This window comes from Heloderma suspectum, chromosome 4 (genome assembly GCF_057233095.1).
Source record: "Heloderma suspectum isolate Gila_16-S chromosome 4, 16-S_ref, whole genome shotgun sequence".
Lineage (NCBI taxonomy): Eukaryota > Metazoa > Chordata > Lepidosauria > Squamata > Helodermatidae > Heloderma > Heloderma suspectum.
In genome coordinates, this window is record NC_139461.1 from 302,609,848 (window position 1) to 302,632,820 (window position 22,973).

The 22,973-nt window shown below is 45.2% G+C and overlaps 1 protein-coding gene across 5 annotated transcripts in view; it reads right to left on the reverse strand.

Moving 5' to 3' along the window:
* Nucleotides 1-1,474: 1,474 nt before the first annotated feature.
* GATA5 (GATA binding protein 5) overlaps nt 1,475-22,973 on the reverse strand; it is a 59,097-nt gene continuing 37,598 nt past the window's right edge. For all 5 annotated transcript variants that reach the window (XM_084848410.1, XM_084848412.1, XM_084848409.1 and 2 more), the window contains 5 exons: nt 19,018-19,187; nt 6,397-6,522; nt 5,424-5,511; nt 4,100-4,224; nt 1,475-2,243 (listed from right to left, as the gene is read on the reverse strand). In XM_084848410.1, the coding sequence (XP_084704536.1) occupies nt 2,085-2,243; nt 4,100-4,224; nt 5,424-5,511; nt 6,397-6,522; nt 19,018-19,187 (668 nt within the window). In that variant the 3' untranslated portion in view covers nt 1,475-2,084. The remainder of the gene's footprint in view (nt 2,244-4,099; nt 4,225-5,423; nt 5,512-6,396; nt 6,523-19,017; nt 19,188-22,973) is intronic.

Sequence of the window (22,973 nt, forward strand, 5' to 3'; positions counted from 1 at the left end):
AACAACAACAATCATGTCTCCCCTTAATCTTCACTTTTCCAGGCGAAAATATAGCTGGCCCTTTCAACTGTTCCTCATAGGGCTTGCTTTCCGGACTCTCCCTCTCCTCCCCATTCTGGTGATGTTCTTCTGGACATGCTCTAGTTTGTCAATTTCCTTCTTAAGATGTATGGCCCAGAACTGGTTACAATACACCAGATGCAATCTGAGCACCATAGAATAGACCAGAGCTATTCTTATGATCTGGACACTATGCTGCTGTTTATTCAGCCTAAGATTACATTCATCCTCTTTCTTCATAGAGGTGTGGCCATTTCCTGAGATGATCATTGGAGGCTCTCCTCCAGGCGTCCCTGCCACATGAGGTGTGGTGGTTGGCGAGTGGGGAGAGAGCCTTTTCAGAATGGTGCGCCACAGGGAAGCTCGCCATCTTACTGGCATCAGATAAACACTTCCCCCCACCCCCAGACCTTTTTAATAGAACTTTTAGCTCAGAACATTTTGTTACTTGCGGCCAAAGCAGACATTACTTTTTCATTTTTACTTCAGAGTAAGTACAGGGCCCTCGATCTGGATTGGGGCCCTAGCATGTGGGGTAAGGGGCGCTATGGTCCCAATATGGATAGCACTATTTATTTCCCAATAAAAATTGCAGGTGTCCCCTCCATTTTGGATTGGGCCCATAGAAGGGGGAAAGGGTTAAACCCCTTACCCCCATGCTAGGTCCTGATCCAGATTGGGTCCCTGCCCACTCTAGTGTAAAAATTAAAAAAAGAAATAGCTGCTAGCTACATGTTGAATTCTGTTTTTGGCCCTTAGTTTGGCTTTATGTGTGTACTAGCAAAATGTCCACCATTATGAAGGTGGGAGGACCTTCAGAGGACATTGTACTGCTGTGCAGGATTCTGTCAATGCAACCTGGGCCAACCAGTGTCAAAGTAGAGGGCAGGGTTTGCTCTCATTCCAGCAGTGTCCCCACGTGTAGATAGAGCATTAGGAATGAAGGGAAACCATTACGTATATGGAAGAAAAGGGTGCCCTGGAGTGGAAAGCCAAAACCTCTTTCTAGCTCCTGGTGATTTCTGCCACTGAAAATCAAGCTGGATCCTTTTAGTTCTGAGTCAAACTTTCAACAGACTGAAAGTTTGGCCTGATTCCCCCCCCCCCCCGGAATGTGGGGGAGGCTGCAAAACCACCAGCTCTCTTTTGTGTTTTTTTGAGGTGGGAATTTCATGGTCAAGGAATTCACTGGCGTTCCCCCTTGCTGGTGGCCATTTTAAAAATCACCCAGAATGCCCTGTAACAGTCTTAGGTGACAACAAGGGGCATTTTGAGGGGAAAAAGGTGGACAATGGAATGTTGGGAGACTTCTGCCAGCAGACCTATACTAGGCAAAGCAATGTAATGGAATTTGAGTGTGTGACTTGTTTTTAAATGGTGATAAATTAGGCACTCCAGTAATGAACACCCTATTAAGGTTATTGTTTTTAATATTAAACAGTCAGTGTTTTAAACAGGGGTGGTTTCCTCCTCCACCTTCTCTCCCCCTTGCCTTGCCACCACCAATAAACCGCAGGAAGGCAACACTGTTTACATTTTAATAAAATTAAGTTACCTGGTGCCACATTCTATCATAGTCTTTATTGGGAAGCGGAACAAAATTGCACACAGAGGAGTCATAAAAAGGGGCAGGGGAGAATCACTATGAACAAAACATAGATTCTGGGATTCATTTCCTTAGGATGGATCACAGAGAAGACCTCCTCCTGGGAACAGAGGTCCTGGTTTCTCCTGCTCTCGATTGGTGTGGGTAAGAGTAAAAGCTTTTAGAGAACCAAAACACCAGAAGGGTCAGATGCCTCAAGACGAATGCCATTGACTGTACTTAATTGGTGTTCAAATGCGGAGTCCTCCACAGAAAAAGAAATTGGCCTTTCGAAACCTACAACGGTGTTGATTACAGGAAGTCTCTCCGATCCAAAGCGGTGAGGCAGGAAGGTCCTTTCTGCCTGCTCACCACTGACGTCATAAGAAAAGGTTGTTCTTCTGCAGAGTATTTTATTTTAAAATGGAAGACCAGTTTCCTAGGCCAGAGCCAAGGCACACCACGAGTCTTGACGAAGGGGAACACTGAGCCCCGACTGCTGTGGCACCATGGTGGCTGAAGAGAAAGCGTAATCCTCTGGTTCGTACTTGAACTGGGGGTGGCTGTCAGCCAGTGTATCTTCAGACTGGCTTGGACCCTACAAGGGTGTACAGTAAGGAAATGAATGAGTTTGTCATCATTAAAGGTGAGGCTTCTAGAGCATTTGTTAGTTAAGCCCTGCAGTAAAAATACATGGCTGGTGAACTGGTTACTTCAAATCAAACCCCTGACAATGCAAGCCAAGTGCCTCTCCCACTGCTAGTCCCACACGCTACCAGCAGCCTCTGGCACTGATGGCTTGACGATCCAATACTAGGCTCCAAGAGGTTCCGTTGACTTCCCATTTGGCAATCAACCATCTAAGCTGATTACAAGGGGTTGGCAAGATCTTGTGTAGCAACACAATTCCAGCAAATACGTACTTGTCGAACAGACAGCAGAGAAGGGGAAGGACTGCAGAGAGATGGCCTGGGGCAAAATATAGTTTTGGGGCCTTCCTCCTGCTCTTCTCCCATGCTGTGGGTTGATAACATAGCATATTGCAGGGAATATCGACAGAAGCAGAATGTATTTTATTACAAGAATAAATCCCCTAATACTGAGACATGTACCCTGCTCGAATGACTTCTTCCTTGCTGTCATTTTGGTCAACTTGTCAATTACATTGTTAAAAGGGATTTGCCTAGCATGCTTATTTTCGAGAGCATTATAGGGTGGTTAAGCCTTTGTTGCCCAGTCATAGCTCTTGCACAACCCTTTAGCAGGTTCGGTTTACTAATGGTACACTTGCCCGATGAAACTAATGTATGGTTGTGACTCAGCATTCTTAGGGAAATGCATCTTGGCAGGAAAAGATTTTTCTGGGCCTTTGGCATAAATTTGGTTTGAGGCAGTCAATGTGCAGTTTTCTTTTGCCATGGCTGTTCCACAATACTGAGTCTTTATTAAAATGTTAAGAAAAAGCTGAAGCCCTTCATACATTAACTCCATATAGTCCAGATCTGTTGGATATTTTCTACTCATTAACTGAGTGCTGATCAGAATGGCTGTGTTGTGTGAAACAAATTGACACAGGGACAGGCTGCACGGTGGCAACGTTTCTTGCAGTGTGTGCGTGTTGTGTATTGGGGAGGTAGTCCTCCCTCACACTCAGGGCTGTGACAACTGCTTGTTGTCCCTCAAAATTTATAATCCTCAGCCACTATGATGGCTGTGCATCCTACTTTACAGAGGACAGGTGGCTATTTAAAGGCATTCTCTATTCAAAGGGATGCCCACTCTAAGTCTGGTATAAAAATAAAGAACATCAGAAGGAAGAGCTGGGCCTTGAAGATGCCCATCATCAACACTTGGACAGCAGACACAAAGGTCATCTGGTCACAGTCTTTCCCACTCTGGTGAGATATATCCTTAAATCAGTGGAGGCCAGTGGCTCCAACTTCGGTGGGGCTGTGAATCCATTCTGGGTTTCAGTCAGAACCAACCAGGACTCTAAAGGAGCTATCCAAGGTGCTGAACCCTATCCCCAAAATAGGTCTATCACTGTGGATAGCTCCTTTGGAGTTCTAGCTGGTTCTGACTGAAACTCAGAATGGATTCAAAGTCTCACTGAAATTGGAGGCACCAGCCTCTACTGCCTTAAATTATACTCATTATTTCCAGTTAGCACATGCACAGTTTATGCAGATCTGCACCCTCTTTTGTCTTCTTTTTGAGTGATGCATCTCAACTTTTTTAGTGCTACATAAGTGGCTACCCTACAGCCCATCCAAAAGGAATAGAATAATTCCAATGGTCTTTGATTTGACAGTGGTATTATTGTTATAAAAGTTGCATTGAACATTATGGCTGAATATATTGCTGGTCACTTTGGCAACACGTAAATTGAAAAACTGAGTAAAAATTAAATTAAAAAAAATGTCAAGGCTTTCTGCAGTTCCCATTATACTTTACCTGGGAAGCTGACACTATAGATTGTCCTGGATATTGCGATGTTACCACGGGTTCCGTTTTTAAAGTGACGGTGCTTTCAGAGTTTGTAATGGAGGAAGGGGAATTAGTGGTTGAAGCTGTGGAACCTGAAGGAGAGGGGAAGTTATACATTAATGGAGACATGAAGCAGATCGCATCATTATCACCCACTGCTAGCATCACCTGCATGATTTATTCATATTCCCTTCCCCTTCAAAACTTCTCACAGGCCAAACACCATTCTTTTTGCCTCTATCCTATAGGTTGATAGGAAACTCAATTCTCTAAGTGCTGATTCTTATATACCCCCCAAAACATCATCCATGCACAAGAGAGGTATCAGCAGCCTTCAGGAAACCCCAAGGTATGCAGACAAAAAACATCAGGGAAAACCCTAAGGATCCCCCCTCTTTAGTTCCCCCCCGTAAAGTTTGAGCATGTTCAGTGGTATGCTCCTTTTTTCCTTAAATTTGAGCATGCTCAGTGGTTTGCAGACTAAGGATGGTCAATGGCAATGGACTGACCAACTGCTGAGAGCGAAATCGCACAAAAATGGGTGGGGGGAATTAATGGGGTATCCCGTAAGAGGGCAGGGATGGCTGGAACCTTGACCAGATGCACTTCACACTGCAACATTTTGCTTATTTTATTTTATGCATTTATATGCTGCTTTTCTGCCAAGGCACCCAAGGCAGGTGACACAAATGTTGCCAGAACAGAATAGAGCTCTGTCAGGCCGATGGAAGGTCTTCTTGGAAGATGATGGCAGAAGATCCCTGCCTTGAGCTTCCTCACTTGTTGTACGTCCCACTTGTCTAAGTCCATGATCTTCATTTCCATAATACTGTCATCCTTTCAAGTCACCTTTACCCTTGATCGTTGTTGGTTTTTTAACCCATTTTCCTTTGTTATCTCTCAGGGCCAAGCCAGATGATCAGCAGAACCATGTGAAACAATTCTTGCTGGATTGCACCACTTCAGACTGTGGGTTTGGGGAATGAGTAGGGCTGATAACAATACACATATCTATATCTGTCCATCTCCATCTCCACCTCTATCTCTATCTTGGCTCAACTGTATATCACAGGGAAAGAGAAAGAGTAACTGAAACAAATGCAGACCACTGCCTCCACTTTCCCCTCCCATTATCTCCTCTGTATAGAAATTTAGATGGTAAGTTCCTTAGACTGTCCTCTAGTACTTCATAAAGCACCATGTGCACTGATGACATGATGATGGTGATAACGATAATGATGATGATGATGACAACAGCAACAACAATAATAATAATAACAATAGCAGCTACCTGTTGAGGATTTGCCTTTGGTGACATTTTTAGGTTTCCGCTTCCTTGTCTGGATGCTTTCCTTTTTCATTGCCAGAGGTCTTGGTACCTTGACATCAAGAAGGACAAGATTTAGACCTGCATTTCTATACTATATGCATACACACCACTGAGCTACGCCCTCTTAAGCCCCTCCCCCAACATCTTGAACTCCCGAGTACATCACCCATAGAGAATGTGAAGGATGGCGACTGTGCCAGTGTTTTCATCTTTGTATCTGGCATTGCACTGAACTGATGAAAGAGGCTGCACACGCAATTTGTGGTAAAGATGTGGATTGCATCCACACCATTTGATGTGAGATACCTTATGAAGTTTCTCTTTAGTTGTTGCCAAAAATCAAAAGAATGAAATGATACCGAGATGTCTAAAGGAACTCAAAGTTTGAGAGAGAGACAGAGAGACAGACAGAGACAAGCAGACACACACCACACAGACAGGCAGAGACAGAGACACACAGACAGAAATCACATTTAACATTTTTGGCAATGGTAAATATTTGTTGCAATTATGCCATAAAAAGAGAGAGCAGGGGCCTTGAAGTTGCCCATCAACAGCAGTCTGAGCTGGCATGCAGGTCACCTGCCATAGCCTTTAATCCCTACTACGGTGAGATGTATTGTGTTTCTACTTAATTTATAGTAGTGATTTCGAAATATGTATCTATACATATAAATGAGCATATGCAAATTTAATGCTAAAGCATAGAGTCTTTTAGCCTCTTTTTGGGCGATGCCGTGCTATGAAACTCTCTGGATGATCTTGGGCCGTCACCGTCTCTTAGTCTAATCTACCTCACAGGGTTGTTGTGAGGATAAGATTGCTTGTGTGCAAGAAACCATGTACGCCACTTTGAGCTCCTTGGAGGAAAGGCAGGATATAAATGTAATAAATAAATAAGACCTGTGCTCGGTTTCACAAACCAACGCCTTACCCCATGGAGTTTCATGTATAGCCCACATGCATTGCAGACCGGCTCCCCTTCTGCATTCCGTCTCCAAAGTGTAGTGTTGGTTGTGTGACAGTTAGTGCAGCAGAGACCAGCGCGTCTAGATGAGGACTGAAAAATAAGAAAAACAAATACACTAAGTGCACGGGCAGAGTCTTTGTGTGGGGGAGAATTATATTTGCATCCTGTGGAAGAGGTTGACATCTGAGGTTAAGACCATTTCCTGAATGATACAAAGTGTTGGTTTGGTACCAGAGACAACAGCAATCATTTGTAAGCAATAATGTTCTGCTGAGATCACTTCTATTTGCAGTTTTTAAAAATACATGTGACAAGGTCTAGTAATATCCTTTTAAACCCTTCCAATAAAGTTAAATGGATTTTTGCCAAAGAAGATAGTTCAGAATATGGGCAAAGACTTAAAAAAGGTAAAATTACTTAGCAATCTCTCTCTCTCTCTCTCTCTCTCTCTCTCTCTCACACACACACACACACACACACACACGGTGCGGGGGGAGAGATTTCTTGCTATGAATAGGCCAACTACACTGATTAAATTTCTGAAAATGTAAAGAGGTAAGTCAATTTTCTGGAACAGCTGAAGGTGATTGAGTTCCTTCCATGACAGAACTTTTACCATAATAAGAAACAAGCAAATGCTTAATCAATTAACAAAAACCTTCTGGTTTAACATCTAGTGTTAAGGGTTCACTTAAGCTCCAAAATGGCAGAAAATTACAGCTGTTAAGGGCAAATGGACAAATTCCTGGAGGAAAAGGCTATCAATGGCTATTAATCTTGATGGCTATGTGCTACCTCCAGTACCAGAGGCAGTGAACCTATGTACACCAGTTGCTGGGGAACATGGGTGGGAAGGTGCTGTTGCACTCATGCCCTGCTTATGAGTTCTGGGTTGACAGCTGGTGGGCCACTGTGTGAACAGAATGCTGGACTAGATGGACCCTTGGTCTGATCCAGCATGGCTTTTCTTATGTTCTAAGGGCCACACCCTTAACAGTTGTGTTATTTAGGCACTATGCATCTGATATGGTACCCTATGTTTGGTTAGTTCCAGCTTCACCACTACCTTGGAACTGGATGGCTGTCAACAGCAGAATGGTGGACCCAAGTCCCAGATTTGTCTTTTCACTGGAATCGACACACGGAGTCTATGCAACTGAAGCTATCATGCAACAGACGCCACCTCTCCATGTTACAAGTACCCAACTGGCAACTAATACCATCCACATAGCATCATAGAGTTGGAAAGGACCTTGAAGGTTATCTAGTCAATGCTCTCTTTTCACCCTCCCCAACCTCTTCTGAGGTCAGTGTTGTGACTTTGGAAAGAAGAGCTTTCCATGGAAGCTTTCCATGAAGCTTTCCATGGAAGCTGGGCGGGGTGGAAGGACCCATGATTGGATGTCCTCCTCTGCACTCATAGCTCTGTCTGTGGGCAAGAACGAGATCTGAAGTATCCTATGGCACCCCAGACGCTGTCTAGGGGTCATAGGATTGCTCTGTTAACTGTTATGGTGTAACCCCCCCCCCATTCAAAATCCACCAAGGGTTCTCACCACTTACCTACATCTGCCCTGATCCAGCTAGGGGCACTGTGTGTGTATATAGAAGCGAGCTTTCTAATGGATGAGGAACTGCATGTGGATGTGGACTGGGTGCCAAGCCCAATCCAACAGTGATGGCAACGTGCCTGGATCCTCTCGCTAACAAAATGAAATCCTGACAATTTGTTCACAGGAAAGGGTGGCCTGCAGAAATCAGCCTTCCATGTCCTCCCCCTTCACTGCCAAATAGGATTTTAGCCTTGAGGGGGTGGGGAAAAGAAAGTTCACAGTGGCTCAGTGGTAGAGCACTTGCCTTGCATGCGGAAGGTCCCAGCTTCAATCCCCAGCAGCTCCGGGGAGAGCTGGAAACATCCCTATCTGAAACCTGGAGAGCAGCTGTCGATCGGTGTTGACCATACTGGGCTAAGATGGACCAATGATCTGACTCGGTATAAGGGCACTTCTTATGCCCTCCATTGAATCAGGACAAGCATTAAAACCAGACACCCCCCACCCCCCACCCACTGCACTCTTTATTATATCAGTCTTTATGACGACCCAGTGAGATTGCTTATTTTTACTACCATTTTAGAGTTGCACAACTGAGGCAGAGAGATCATGACACTGTGCTAACAGGGCAGCAGGAGGGCTGTAGATTTCCCAGATCCAGTGTTCATCACTGAAACCCCACTGTCCCTCGCCTTTTAAAGGACTTTAAAAAGCAGAAGCGTTAAGAATTAGAATTATGGAAGCCAACCTCCTTTAGTACCCTTTCTCTGCCCTAAAGGGAGAAAAACAACACAACTGCCACGTACCGTCCACCGTCTGACATGATGGTTGTGCTGATGGTCTGTACTGACTGAGGCATGGGAATCAAAGGGAAAGGGCCCCGGTTCAGTGGCAGAGCACTTGCTTTGCATCCAGGAGGCCCCAAGTTCAATCCCCAGTATCTCCAAGTAGGTCACGAAAAATTCCTGCGTGAAACCCTATAGAGTAGCTGCCAGTCAGTGGGCTAGATGGGCCAATGGTCTAACTCAGTGGGCCTGTTTGGACATCATGACAAATAACTGTAAAACAAGCTATGGGTTATTTAAGGGTTGTCTAACCCTCAAACAACCCTTGCCACCTGGCTTCGCATGACACAACAAGGCATGGCAAGCCAGGTTCTCACCAGGGCACAGCATGATGCAACAGCCCCGTGGGTAAATTAAGCCATGGTGGGTTGTCACGTTGTGCAAACCAGATCAGTATAAGGCAGTTTCCTATGTTCCTAAATGCCTCTCTGTTATTGATTTAATTTATAATAAGAACTCCATACACCTGAAAATCTAGAATGCCAGGGAGAAGGTTCTAGCCATCTCCTTGACAGGCTAGCTGTGTTTGTAGGGTAGAGGTGGGTGAAATCTGTCGGTTTAATTTTGCATTCTTTCAGTTTCTCACTTTTTTGTAATCTTATGTTCGTTTTAGCCTGTTTCTGCATCAGTTTCTGCATTTATTTTTTGTTTAGAAGTCTGCATGAAAATTCATACATATTAGCATGCACATTCCTCCTAATATAGTCATCCCTGTATGCACTTCTTGCCTAATATATGCATTTTTGCCAGCAATTTCCCCTAATTTAAAGCAACTTTGTATGTTATTTTCACTAATATACACATTCCTTATGCGCCTTTCCCTACTATATGTATTTTTGTATACATATTTTGACTGGAGAACTGCAGTGCAAAAATCAGAGAAGTGCAAATACCAGTGGATAACTATATTTTGGTTCGTATATTTATTTGGGAAGTAGGTAGGTTCACATTAAAATGCAAACTGAATGAATTTCTCATCCATCCCTAGTGTAGAGGGAAATCTTTAAATACTAGAGAGTATTTGATTTTGCGGGGGGGGGGGGACTCTCACCCTAGACCCCAATCCCCCCCAATTGGCAGTCTGAAATGGTAATGTCCAGCAGTAGATACATCTTGTGGACTGGCTGATTGCGTGATTCCACCAGCTCTCGCTTCTGGTGCTCCAGTGATACTCCTCAGCCTCAAAGGGAGAAACTATTAGTCCATGAAGTTCATCATCCAGCTGCCTTGGAAATTATGTACACTATGAAGAACTTCATCTCTGTTTACGTTACTATTAAAAACTTGGGGCCACAAATGATGAATGAAGTGAAGGGAACAGGAACCCAAAAGCCAAGCCCTGCCAAGATCATACTCGGGTTCAGCATTTCAGGAAGAAGGATGGTGTGATGAGGCAGGGAAGACATTTGAACATTCTGATTCCAAAGGCAGCAGTTAAAATAGATGCTGTGTCCAGATTCTAGGCTAGCTTGCTTCTCTTTCATGGTCTGGTTCATGATTGCCTGCAAGGATTTGCACTGAGCCTTGCGGCATCTTAAAGACCAACAGATTTATTTTGGCAAAAGCTTTTGTGGACCAGAGCCCACCTCAGATGCATAAAGTGTTAGCTTAGCTGTCAGATTATACTCACATATATATTATATATAGAAAAATGAAAACATAAGGCATTTTTCCTGAATCCAGCACTCTCCAGAAGCATTGGACTTCAACTCCCCCACTCCCAGCATGGTCAATGGCCATGGATGATGGGAACTGAAGTCCAGAATCTGGAGAGTCACAGCTTTCCCCACCCTTGGTTTAGGGCTATGATTCTTGTACTAGGTGTGACAGGTCTTGGGTTGAATGCCCAGACGAGCCACTGCATTGGGGAGAGAGGGGCATTTAGGAAAGGGCCATAGCTCAGTGATGGAGCATTGTTTCTAGTTTCCATTTCTAACATCTCCAGGTGGAACAGTGAAAGACTTCAGTCTAAGACCCCGGAGAACTGCTGCCAGGCAGTGTAGATAACATTGAGGTAGATCAGGCAGCGGAGGCTGGGGGCTCCAATGTCAGTGGGGAATCCATTCCAAGTTTCAGTCAGAACTCTAAAGGAACTATCCAAGGTGCAAAGCACTTTGGATAGCTCCATTAGAGTTCTGACTGGTTCTGACTGAAACCCGGAACAGATTCTCTGCCCCATTGACATCAGAGCCCCCAGCCTCCACTGAGATCAGGGGTAGGCAATGTAGTGCTCATGGCCACCAGTGTGCTCCAGACACATTTCTTGGCACCTATGAAGGTGCTCAAACCCTCTCACTTAAAAAAATTAACAAAAAGATTTATGTTGGTGCTGAACAGTGTGAGCTTAAAGGAGTTGTTTAGTGTGTTGGGGCTCAGCCCCCACCTCTGCTTTGTTCTTAGTCTTTTGGTCAGATTACTTGTCCTTTGTGACTAGCTGTGCCTCCTGTAGCAGCCATTTTGTGGTGGTGACCACAACAGTTCCTCAAATTGCCTAAGGTGGCCAGGGACCCCCAAAGGGTCACCTACACCTGAGTTAGATGGGACAATAGTCTGACTTGGTATAATGCAGCTCCATACAAGTTCCATAAAACTTCCTAGTCCATTTTGGGTTGTTTCAAGATCTCTATGAAGCATATGTGGGATGCCTGGAACAGTTCAAACGTTCTTTATGAAATGCTTTATTAGGATTAGTTCTTTTTCCTATAAGGAAAGGAATCTAGCCGAAGCTGTACCATTGTACCTTTGAGAGGAGCATGCTACTAATAAGCATCTTTTTTTTGTAATTATAAATATATAATATGGGGTCAGCATAGTCAACACCAATCCTTTGGCAGGTCACATTCAGTAGCAACAACAAAAAATGGCCTATATTCCAGAACTCAATAATTTAGAGATTAAAAACAAATAAACATTGTGATCAAGATAATAAGAAATGCAGATCACATTATTGTGATTATTGTTGGCATTTGCTTTAGAGCATTCTCTTCAACATAGGAACATAAGAAGAGCCATGCTAGATCAGGCCAAGGGTCCATCTAGTCCATTCTGTTAACACAGTGGCCAACACGCTGTCGACCAGGGACCCACAAGCAGGGCATGAGCGCAACAGCAGGAATTTGCCTACCCCCCTTTTAAAGCCATCCACGTTGGTGGCCATCACTACATCCTGTGGTAGCGAATTCCATAGTTTAACTATGCTCTGTGTCAAGAAATACTTCCTTTTGTCTGTCCTGAATCTCCCACCAATCAACTTCATGGGATGACCCTGGGTTCTGGTATTATGAGAGGGAGAAAAATCTCTCCCTATCCACTTTCTCCACACCATGCATAATGTTGAACATGGAGGTGTTCAAAATCGTATCTCAGTAATTCTTACACCAGTCCTGTAAGGTAGGCCAGTGTTAGGATCCATATATTACAGTTATGGGCCCCAGAGGTTAGCCCAAAGATGCATTTGGGGACCCACCTTCCTAAGGTAATGGATCCCTTTGAGAAAATGACTTCCCTAAGTTAGTGGTTGTCAACCTTTGCAGACCTGGGATGCATCATTAGCCTGAAGATGCATTTGGGGATGCACTCATTATTATTTTTATCATACATTTGTATGGTGTGGTGGTAGTGCTCCTGTTGTGACCCACCATGGTCAGGCTGTGACCCAGTAGTGCGGGAGTGTGAAAGCTTTTACTGCGGCCCCCCAAGTGTGCTGCACCCCCCACTCAGTTCCCCTCTTGACCATTTCCCAACTACCTGTACTCTCCACTTCCTCTGCCAGAGATCTCGACACAGGTAGCTCTTTCTCTGCTGCTGCGAGCAGTGAGGAAAGGGCACTCTGAATCAAGATCGCTTATGTGGGTATGTGCCTGTGCGGGTATGTGCTTGTGTATGTGTGCACACGCACCTGTGTGTATGCATGTGCATCTCTGCGCGCATGTGTGTGGCCCCCAACTTCCGAGCCAGCATCGGAGCCGAAAAGGGTGTGTACATCTGCAGCTGTGGGTCCCAGCTCACCAACTGAAGACCAGTGGCCTAAGGCCACTTACTGAGCACATGGCAGAGACTAAATCTGAACAAGAGAGACTTCCTGGTTCACAGCTTAGCCTTAGCTAAGCTCCATAAGACCTTAAAGCAGGGGCGCAGAACCACTTTCAGCCCGAGGGCTGAATTGCATTTCAGAGAAGCTCTCGGGGGCTGCGTTCCAGTGGTGGGTGAGGCTGAAGTAGGGATGTACAAAATGTACTTACCCATCCATTCTGGGGCACCGAGGGTGGAGGGGAGGCACTCCATCCCTCCCCCCGGAATCCTTCCCGGCCGGCTCTGCTCCGCTGCGACTCTGTGGAGCTTCCGGCTGGGGCTGGCTGCAGCCAGAATTCCGGCCGCAGACAGGCTGCTGTGGCCGCAAATGGCAGCCACTATGCGGGCCGCCATTTGCATGGCTGCCAAGCCATGATACGCTACGTAAGTATTTACGTAGCCTATCATGGCAAAAGGAAGCCACGCAAATGGCCGTTGCTACGCCATTTGCGTGGCTGCCTTTTGCCGTGATAGGCTATGTAAATACTTACGTAGCCTATCACGGCAAACAGCAGGGGCGCAAATGGCGTAGCAGCCGCCATTTGTGCCCCTGCTCTTTGCCGTGATAGGCTACGTAAGTATTTACGTAGCCTATCATGGCAAAAGGCAGCCACGCAAACAGCGGCTGCTATGACGGCTGCCATTTGCGGCTGCAGCAACCCGGCAGCAGCCAGGAGACCAACCGGAGCAGCTGCTGCTGGATCCACCACCAGAGCCGCTGCTGCCACAGCCGCCACCAGGTAAGCTCCGTCCTGGGGGATTCCACAGAGTGGTGGAGGGATGGGAGGCCATTCCACCACGGATTCTAGGGGGCTGGATTCCAAGGAATCCGGCCTCACTGGAGTCCGTGGCAGAATTCTCTGACATCCCTAGGTTGAAGGCAAAAGGGCCAGAGCTACCCCTGTCCCAATATCAGCATATTTTAAGTTAAAACCACCAATTAAGCCTTAGGAGAAGCACTTCAACCTTTTAAAATGGGGGAAAACTGCACAAAAGATGAGAAACCACCAAATGATCGGTGGTTGGGGGAAAGGGATGGAGCTAGGGGGAGTGGGCGTGGCCTTCTGGAGAGCCCGAGAGGGCTGGATTGGGACTTGGGCTTGTGGTTCTACACCCCTGCCTTAAAGGAAGAGTGCTACACTTCCAGAGGAGAATTACATTTGACATTCCTTGTCTCCAACATTTGGCATTGGTGGTAAAAGAAGAGGGAGATACAGGGTTGTTTTTGATGTCAGGAAGGGAGGGAAACACACACATCACTGTGAATGTGCCAACAGTTTTCTTAAGAGAAAGTGAATTCCTACCCCTTCTTATTCCAGACAGCCTTTGTAGAGCTTTGACCTTGGCTAGGAAGTTGTTGACTTCAATACTGCGCCCTGCCGTGTTTATTTATACAAAACTGGACTGAGCCCTGAAACAGAAAGCCCATCACAGACTGCATTTGGCAGCCAAATGCAGCTGATAAGCTTTCGGCATTGTGCACTTTGAAATTAATTTGTTCAAAATATGCTGGAAAGTTTCACAGGGAGGCTCAACTGGAAACCCAGACAAATGTTCCAAGATGAAGATAGTTACAGTCTCACTTGGGCTCAAGCTACACATGCGATGCTCAGTTGTACAATTCTTTTCTCTGATTGTTTATTGCATTTGAAGAAAGGAAAATGAAAATCCAACCCTGCTCTTCTTCAAAACAGAACATCAGAGCAGCGTGCAGCACAAAATAATTGGATTACAGCAATAAAACCATAATTACAAATAGGAATAGCAATCACATAGAAGAGCACACCCCCACCATATCATTAAAAAAAAATCAAATCAAAGCAGCCCTGGAACCTGCAATACAGAAAGCAGGAGAGTGGGGGAAAGGAGATAAACAGGCCCCCTTAACCCTGTTCCCTTCCTGCCATTTGTCTGCTCAAAAATTACTCCACTCCAACCTGTCTTCCCATCTGTGTGGAAAGAAAAAGAGATACCTTTTTTGTGATCACAGCTGATCAGTACATTTAAACCCAGATGTTCTCTATACTGAAGGAGGGATAGTCCCGTTTTAACTCTGAAAGAGGTACAGAACTCTTCTCAGGCTTACCTCCCCAGAGACTTTTGTTCTCAGCCATGCTTGGCTAGGAGAAAAGAACTTTAGGAGAGAGCTCCGGGCTCTTCACTTGCACACACCTCTGCTGTTAGAACTGGGCAAACAGCCGCGGGCCAACTCTCTCCCTCTTTCTACCCAAATACTAAACAGGCACCATCATGTCGAGTTTGTCCCGTACTAAAGCCACATATCTAGGGCTCGGGTAGTTTCAGTTTTTAATCCAACAACAAAGCCAGATAGAGTTCATGGGAAATACTTTTGGAATCCCAAGGACAAGTCAACACTTTTGCTGCCAGAGGTATATGATCTATTCTCCAAACAACTGATGGAAAAAATGCTATACTTGAACACTTGGTGAGTAATAGTGGAAGGGATAGACACACACTATAAATTTAATGAAGTGTGAGGTACTTAAATTCAAACATGGACAAATAGCCTCCTATCTTGTGACATCAGAGTTTTTGCAGACTGAATTTGGAGTGGACATGCATTTTGAAAGCTTGAGTTTCCATCAAAAAATCCAGAGTTGGAGCCCCAAACTTGAATCCTGAAAAGCAGGGGCAAAGGTGTGTGTGTGTGGTGGGGTGGAGGTTGGGGGGCATGGATGAGAATAACATTCTCAAGATTTAAATGATTTGGATCTATTCAAAATTAAAATGGCAAAAGGCAGTATACATAAAAGACCATTTTGCAATGCCTATGACAAGGTGTGGTGCTATATGGATACAACAGCAGCAATGTTACCGACACAGGTCAAGCTAAATAATTTGAGCTTTTGCCATGAACACCTAGTATATGTAACTGTTTATAACAATATTCACTTGCTAACAGGAATAAGCCCACAGTGGGATTTGAACTGGTGACTCTAGGACAGGGCTGCAGCCCTCTGGCTGTTCAGGAACTGCTACTCCCACCATCCCTCACCATTGGCCAGGTTGGCTGGGGCTGATGGGACTTGGAGTCCAATAACATCTGGAATGGCCTTCCCCAACCTGGAGCCTTGCAGATGTGTTGGACTGCAACTTCCATAATTCCAGGCCAGCATGGCTATGCTGGTTGGGAATACTGGGAGCTGTAGTCTAACACATCTGAGAAGTCCAGGTTGGGGAAGGTTGAACTGGAGGGCCACAGGTGCCCCAGCCCTGCTCTAGGGCTAGCAGGTAGAGATTTTGCCATGCCACCACCCAACTACAGCCAAAGAGAGAAATGGACGACAAGGGTAGCCAAGGAAGGCTTCCGTCCCCTACTGGTTAAGAGAACAGGTCAGCTAGTCACTTATACATCCTCCCCCTCTGGAAAGAGGACTCAATTTGCATAAAATTTGCATATGCTAATTTATACAGATAGATGTACATTTAGAAATAATCAGTGTAACTTAGATAGAAATACCATACTTCTCATTATAGTCAGGAAGCCTTTGACCAGGTGAGCTGTGGGCTTGCTCAGGCTGCTGTCTAGGTGCTCACTATATTGATGGACAAGTTTCCAGGCCTTCGCTCTCCCTCCTTAGTGGTCTTTAAACCAGACTTGGAAGGAACAGTCCTTCAAAATAAGGAGGCCTTTGCACAGAGGACTGTAAAATTGGGCACTTGTCCACCCTAGGCCCCTGTGAGAGTTTGGAGGGGCAGAGAGCTTGGTGTGTCCTCAGGCATACTGGTGCTCATGTACACTACATCAGAGACCTCAGCCCCAAATTCAAAAACACTTGCGCCCTGCTTTTGGCTCAAAGAACTGGGACATTGCCTTATACCAGGGGTGGGCAGAAGGTAGATCTCCAGATGTTTTGGGCTTCAACTCCCAGAAGACCCTTCCATCATGGCCAGTGGTTGCCACTGTTGAAGTGGGAGTTGAAGTCCATAGCATCTGGAGATTGACCCTTTGTCCACCCCTGGTCTTATACCAGTTCAGACCCTTGGTCCATCTAGCCCACTACTGTCTGCTCTGACTGGCAGCAGCTATTCCAGGAGAAAGAGGTCTTCCCCGTCACCTGCTGTGGTACCCTTCTAACTGGAGATGCCAGCCCAGGACCTTCAGTAGGCAAAGCACGTGCTCTCCCACTGAGCAGTGACCCTTTCCCTGAAAATGAATAGCAGCTGAGAAAGACTTAAATGTATAGTATCTAGGAAGAATATTCTAGGAAGAATATTCTAGGAAGTGAATATATAAATTAAAAAGAGTGGTGTATATGGCTCCTGAGGAAGACTTTCCCTAGTTAAAATGGTAAAACACTGGGGTTCTGTTGGACTGATACATTTGATATGATGCTGATATGTTTGATATGATATATATGCATTGGAATTGATTGAGATGTTCGACATGAGATTGGTATGTTTGTACATACATTGGAAATACTTACTTTCTCTGTAATTTGGTGTGTATAATTGTCTGATTTGTTTATACACATGCTTATAACCACTATAAATTCACTTCTTTTATAGAATATATTGATTACATGCAGTTCTATGAGGTCCCTTGTACCTTGTGTGCTTTGGCTGAGATGTAATTGGTGGTCCTGTCTTTTCTGTTTGGTAGGGCAAAGAAAGCCTTCCATGCCATTCCAATTTGGCAGGCAGCTTCCCTTGTGCAAAAGGAGAGGACCACCCTGAGTCTCTACATGGGGCATCTTCTCAATTGCCCGAGAGCCTAGAAACAGATCAGTCCCAGTGCTTATATACTCCAGTATCCTGTGACCAGCCAGACCCTTCCAGGAATCCCACAAGCAGAGCAGGCCACTGTTTGTCCCCCCACCCCCACCCCCACCCCCTCCAGCAGCAACTGATATTCAGAGGTATACTGCCTGTGAACAAGAAGGTTCCATTTAGCTTATCAGGTCGGAAGCAGGAAAAGAGAGGCGAGCACTCCGTGGAAAATCAGCCTGCTGGCTCATTGTCACAGCACTATGCAATTCAGACCACAGCATGTCACAAAGAGAGTATCTAGAGATGTGCAAACCTACCCCTGTCTGGGTTCTCTGAGTGCCCCCCCAGCCTGTGCTCGCGGGTCCCCGGACTGCATTTGAGCCTTTCCTGCACTTGGCGAGCAGAACGCACTCACCCCGGTGGCCTCGTTGAGCACCGTAGTCACCATTTTTTGAAAAATAAAATGGTGATTGCAAAAAGGCGCATATTTGCAAGTGTGGAAAAATGCACATTTTTGCAAATGCGCATATTTGCATATGTGTGAATATGCACATTTTTGAGGCTGCTGGGGTGATGGGCAGGGGCTCGGTGAGTGGGGCTCGGGGGTGTGGGCGGGGGGGCAGGGGTGTGTGGGCAGGGGCTAGTGCTAGCACAGGGGGGCAGGCCCATGGGCCAAATCTGGCATGCTTACAGTCTCAATTTGGCCCTCTGGGCTTCCCCTGTCCCTGGATGCCTCCTCCCCCTGTCCCTGGATGCCTCCTTCCCCTGTCCCTGCCCACCAATTGTTTGGTGGTTTCCCAGCCTTTGTGCCACATTCTACAAGGTTGAAATACCTCACCTAAGGCTTAGTTCCTGGCAGTAAGAGATTTAAGCTAAAACATGCTGGTGGTTTTGGTGTTTTGGCCCAGCCCCTTTTATTTATTTATTTATTTATTGCATTTATACCCCGCCTTTCTCCCTCTCGCAAGGAACTCAAGGCGGCTTACATTATCCTCCTCCTCACCGTTGTATCCTCACAACAACAACCCTGTGAGGTAGGTTGGGCTGAGAGTCTGTGACTGGCCCAAAGTCACCCAGTGAGCTTCCATGGCCAAGTGGGGACTAGAACCCGGATCTCCCGGCTCCCAGTCCGTCACTCTCACCACTACACTACACTGGCTCTCTTTTGCCTTTGGCCCCACCCATCACTGGAATGCGGCCTCCAAGAGCTTCTCAAAATTGAACTCAGACCTCAGGCTGAAAGAGGTTCAACACTCCCATGCTAACAGAACAAAAAGCTATAGGTGACTCGAGCAATGAAGTTAAACCACGTATTGAAGATAAGAGGAGGGGGGAAATTCCCAAGCAGAGCAAAACAACAGCAGCTCAGGGTTGGTGAGCCTTACCAGTCTTTTCTGCGGCTTGATAAGTGGCCGATTAATGCCATTCATCTTGTGATAGAGCCCACAGGCATTACACAGATAATGCCCAGTTCCATCTTTCCTCCAGAGCGGGGTCGACATAGCCCCACAGTTAACACATTCTCTGCCATCTCCAGGGAATTCCTCCAAGAACTCTGTAATGCAAAAAGAAGACACACATTTTGTTAGGCATTCAAATGGGAACCTTTGTCACACCAAGGGACACTGTAGGTAGGGGTGTGCAAGGATTCCATTTCAGTTTGCAAATCATTCAAACTTGCCCTGTTCGCAAGCCCGAACGCAAATGGGAATGCATTTATTTCGAAAAATGTTCACACTTTCCCCAACTTGAAATCGCGTTCGAATATAGTATGGTAACCTTGTGAACAAAATCCATAAGTGTGTATTTATGAGATATAGAACATTGTTATGAATGGGGGGAGAATTTGAGGCTAGTATCATGGCAAAGTCATTCAAAATATTCTGTTGCACCTTAAGGATACCCCATGATCAATAGTGTTGTCAAGTAATGGCAATTAAGCGTGGCCTTCTCAGTTTTTCATTTTCATTATATCTGGTACTGTATTTTACATTTTTGCACCGCTACTAGCTTCCATTTGGTTATTATTTTTATTTTGATATTGTAGTTTTAAACTTTTATAGTGTATTTATCATTTGTATTGCATTGTCTTGCATTTTATGGTTTTAATTATTGTGAATCGCCCAGAGAGTTTTGGCTATTGGGCAGTATAAAAATGTAATAAACAAACAATGTAATAAATGAATGAATGAATGAATGTTCCAAAAATATGCATTCTCACGCTTTCGTCAATGGGGGGAAAGTGCTCATTTCCCCCTTTCGTAATGTATACCTATCTTGTTCAAATGAATAAAAATACAGTTTGTAAATGAAACTGGGAGTGAGCCGAACTGAGCTTTGAAGTGACATGTTTGTGGAAAAAGACTTAGGTTAATATTTTTTGCAAGACGTGCATCGACACATGGACCGCAGTTCAGAAACCCCTTTCCCAACATGGATCCCTATCTGAATGTGGCACAGCTGCTTTATTTCCTCATCCAAGCTTCTTGGGCAAAGAAGAGTTGCACTGGAGAACCTGCCTCACATCCAGAAGCCTTTGCTGCATCCAGCTAGTTGTGCTTGCATGAAAAGCTTGTGCGTTTGGGCACAAACAACATTTTTGTATCTCCCCTCAGCCAGAGTCCAGAGGAAGAGAGGTGATGCAGGAATTATTGACATGAGTGCTCATCCTGGAAACTTGACAAATTATCATGTATTCTGCCCCAATATCTTTTTAATCTGGATGCAGAAAATCCAGGAGGCATCACCCCCACCCCCACCCTGTAGCAGGAATAAGTGATAATTTGCTGTTCTTTAATAGTGCTGGAAATCTGCCTCACCATTCTGGTTCGCGGTAGAGCTGATCTTTAGTAGAAATCATTATAATTGGGGTGCATGAGTCCAAGTCCAAGTAGCTACTGTGTGAAGGGCACATTTTCTAGGATCTGGCTTTGTTTTGTACCTGATTGTGATATTTGTGTACTATGTTTTTTCCAAGGAACTTATGGGGCATAGTGTGTGCGTGCGTGCATGTGTGTGTGCATGCATGCGTGCACAGAGGTGGGTGGCCAGCTGTCAGAGGACCAGAGGATTTGAATGCAGGTCTTCCCAGTCCAACCAGGAGCAGAGCAATTATGTGATTTATTTATTTATGGTATTTATATGCTGCCCAAGAACATATGTTCTCTGAGTAGCTTAGAATAAAGTAAATCAATGACACAGAAAATTAAAACCACAACATCTAAATGCAGTATAAAACCAGGAAGCAGAAAATCACTTTTTTCAGTGCTAATCAGTGAAATCCTATTTTTATCTCCAATAGGTGATCGGAGATAAGAGTGATTAAAGGTGCAATCTTATGCATGTTTAGACAGAAAAAAGGCCTACAACTCCCAGAATGCTCCAGCCAGCCATGCCAGAACTAGCCAGTTTAGTGAAAGAGAAAGAGGTTCCAGGCACAGACTAGTGTGGGATGATCCCAATCAACCATGTGCAAAGTGGGCTACTCCTTCATTGTATGTGAGTGGGAATAGGACACAATTCCTTTGTGATGAGACAAATACACTCAATATATCAGGGGTGGGGAACATATGGCCCTGAAGATGTTGGTGGACTGCAACTCCCATCATCCCTCATCATTGGCTATGAAGGCAAGGGCTGATGGGAGCTGCAGTCCAACAACATCTAGAGAGCCCCAGGCTTCTCATCCCTGCTGCCATATATGCTTAAAAATAAGTTTGCTTAATTATATAGTATGACTTCCTATCAGTTTTCTCCAGAGCAAGAGATGAATGGGGGATAGAGCAACAAAGTCCCAGTGTTACATTGGGGGCAACAACAGAAAAAGCAGGTTTGGCCTCATTTGGAAAGCAGATAGTACAACACAGATAAAGGGGCCTGATAGAAGGATCTGCATCACATAGAATTTACCGGCCATGCATCTTCTTCTGGCATGTATTCTGAGGAATACCAACATTCATGAGAATACAATTTGAAAACTACTAGCGTAGAAGAAGCAGTGCCATCCCCCCCGCATCTTTTAGCCAAGCTGACATGGGGAGGGGAATATTCAGTCTTTACCTCGTATGTACCACTTGGCCAAGGTCCTCTGTACAATGCAGAACCCAGCTACTGCATTTTGTAATAGGCCTATCTATGTTGGTGTGGGCCCACTTCAGGCTTGCAAGATCTACTTTGTTTCTTTGGAGACCTCCAATGATTGGGACCTGGAGCCAATTATCTGGCGCATACACTGGGATGACAGATAGACAGAACTGCAGATCTGTAGCTGAGTTACTAGAGACCATGGACTGAAATGGCATCAGAGCTCCTCAAAGTCTCATACTGCACAGGTGAGGAACATTGGAAATGGGGGGGACATTTGTTCAGTTTGCATTTTAACATTTTAAACCACGATGCGAACTGAAACTCCATTCCCCTCCAAAATTCGCACATCTCCGAATTTTGCAGTGGAGTTACCCAATCAAAAATGTGGACAAAATGCATCTGTTAGGAAAACATAAAAACTGCATTATATTGATTGAAAAAAATGTGCATATATTGGGCAAAAATGCACTCAAAAATGCATCTGTTACAAGGAACGTGCACAAAAATGCTTATAAATTCCCATGCAAACTTAAACAAAAATCTCAAAATTTGGGATGGACTGGATTTATGATTGGACAAATGAGAAACTGAAATTGACAGATTTGTCCATCCCTAAGGAGCTCTGAGGCCGAGAAATAAATGATTAGCACATGGCCAGCCATAGCAGAGGGGTTTAACTTGTGGTTTCATTTGCTATTGTTAAGAACTATTGGAAGTCAATAGGCAGCAATCTACTAATAGATCCCAATCCTTCTCCTGCCCAACCCTTAGTCTACACATGATACAACATCCCCCCTCTCACTGAGGCAGGGTTTCCTCTCAAACCCCAGAGAAAGAGGGCAGATCCCAGGGGATGGCAAAACAACCCATTCCCACCCCCAACAGAAGCTGCTTTTTTCCTTCTGAAATTGAATAAATCTTCTCACAGGATGCATGGGCTGACACTTGGGTGGGGTGGGGTGGGGTAGAGTGAGGAGGGGAGAACTGCAAAACAAAAAATAATGTTCTTCAAGTACTTGAAAAGTTGTCACAGAGAGGAAGGCCAGGATCTCTTCTTGATCATGCCAGAGTGCAGGACACGGAATAATGGGCTCAAGTTACAGGAAGCCAGGTTCTGGCTGAACATCAGGAAAACCTTCCTGTTAGAGCAATACGACAATGGAATCAATTACCCAGGGAGGTGGTGGGCTCTCCCACACTGGAGGCATTCGAGACGAGGCTGGACAGCCATCTGTCAGGGATGCTCTGACTTGGA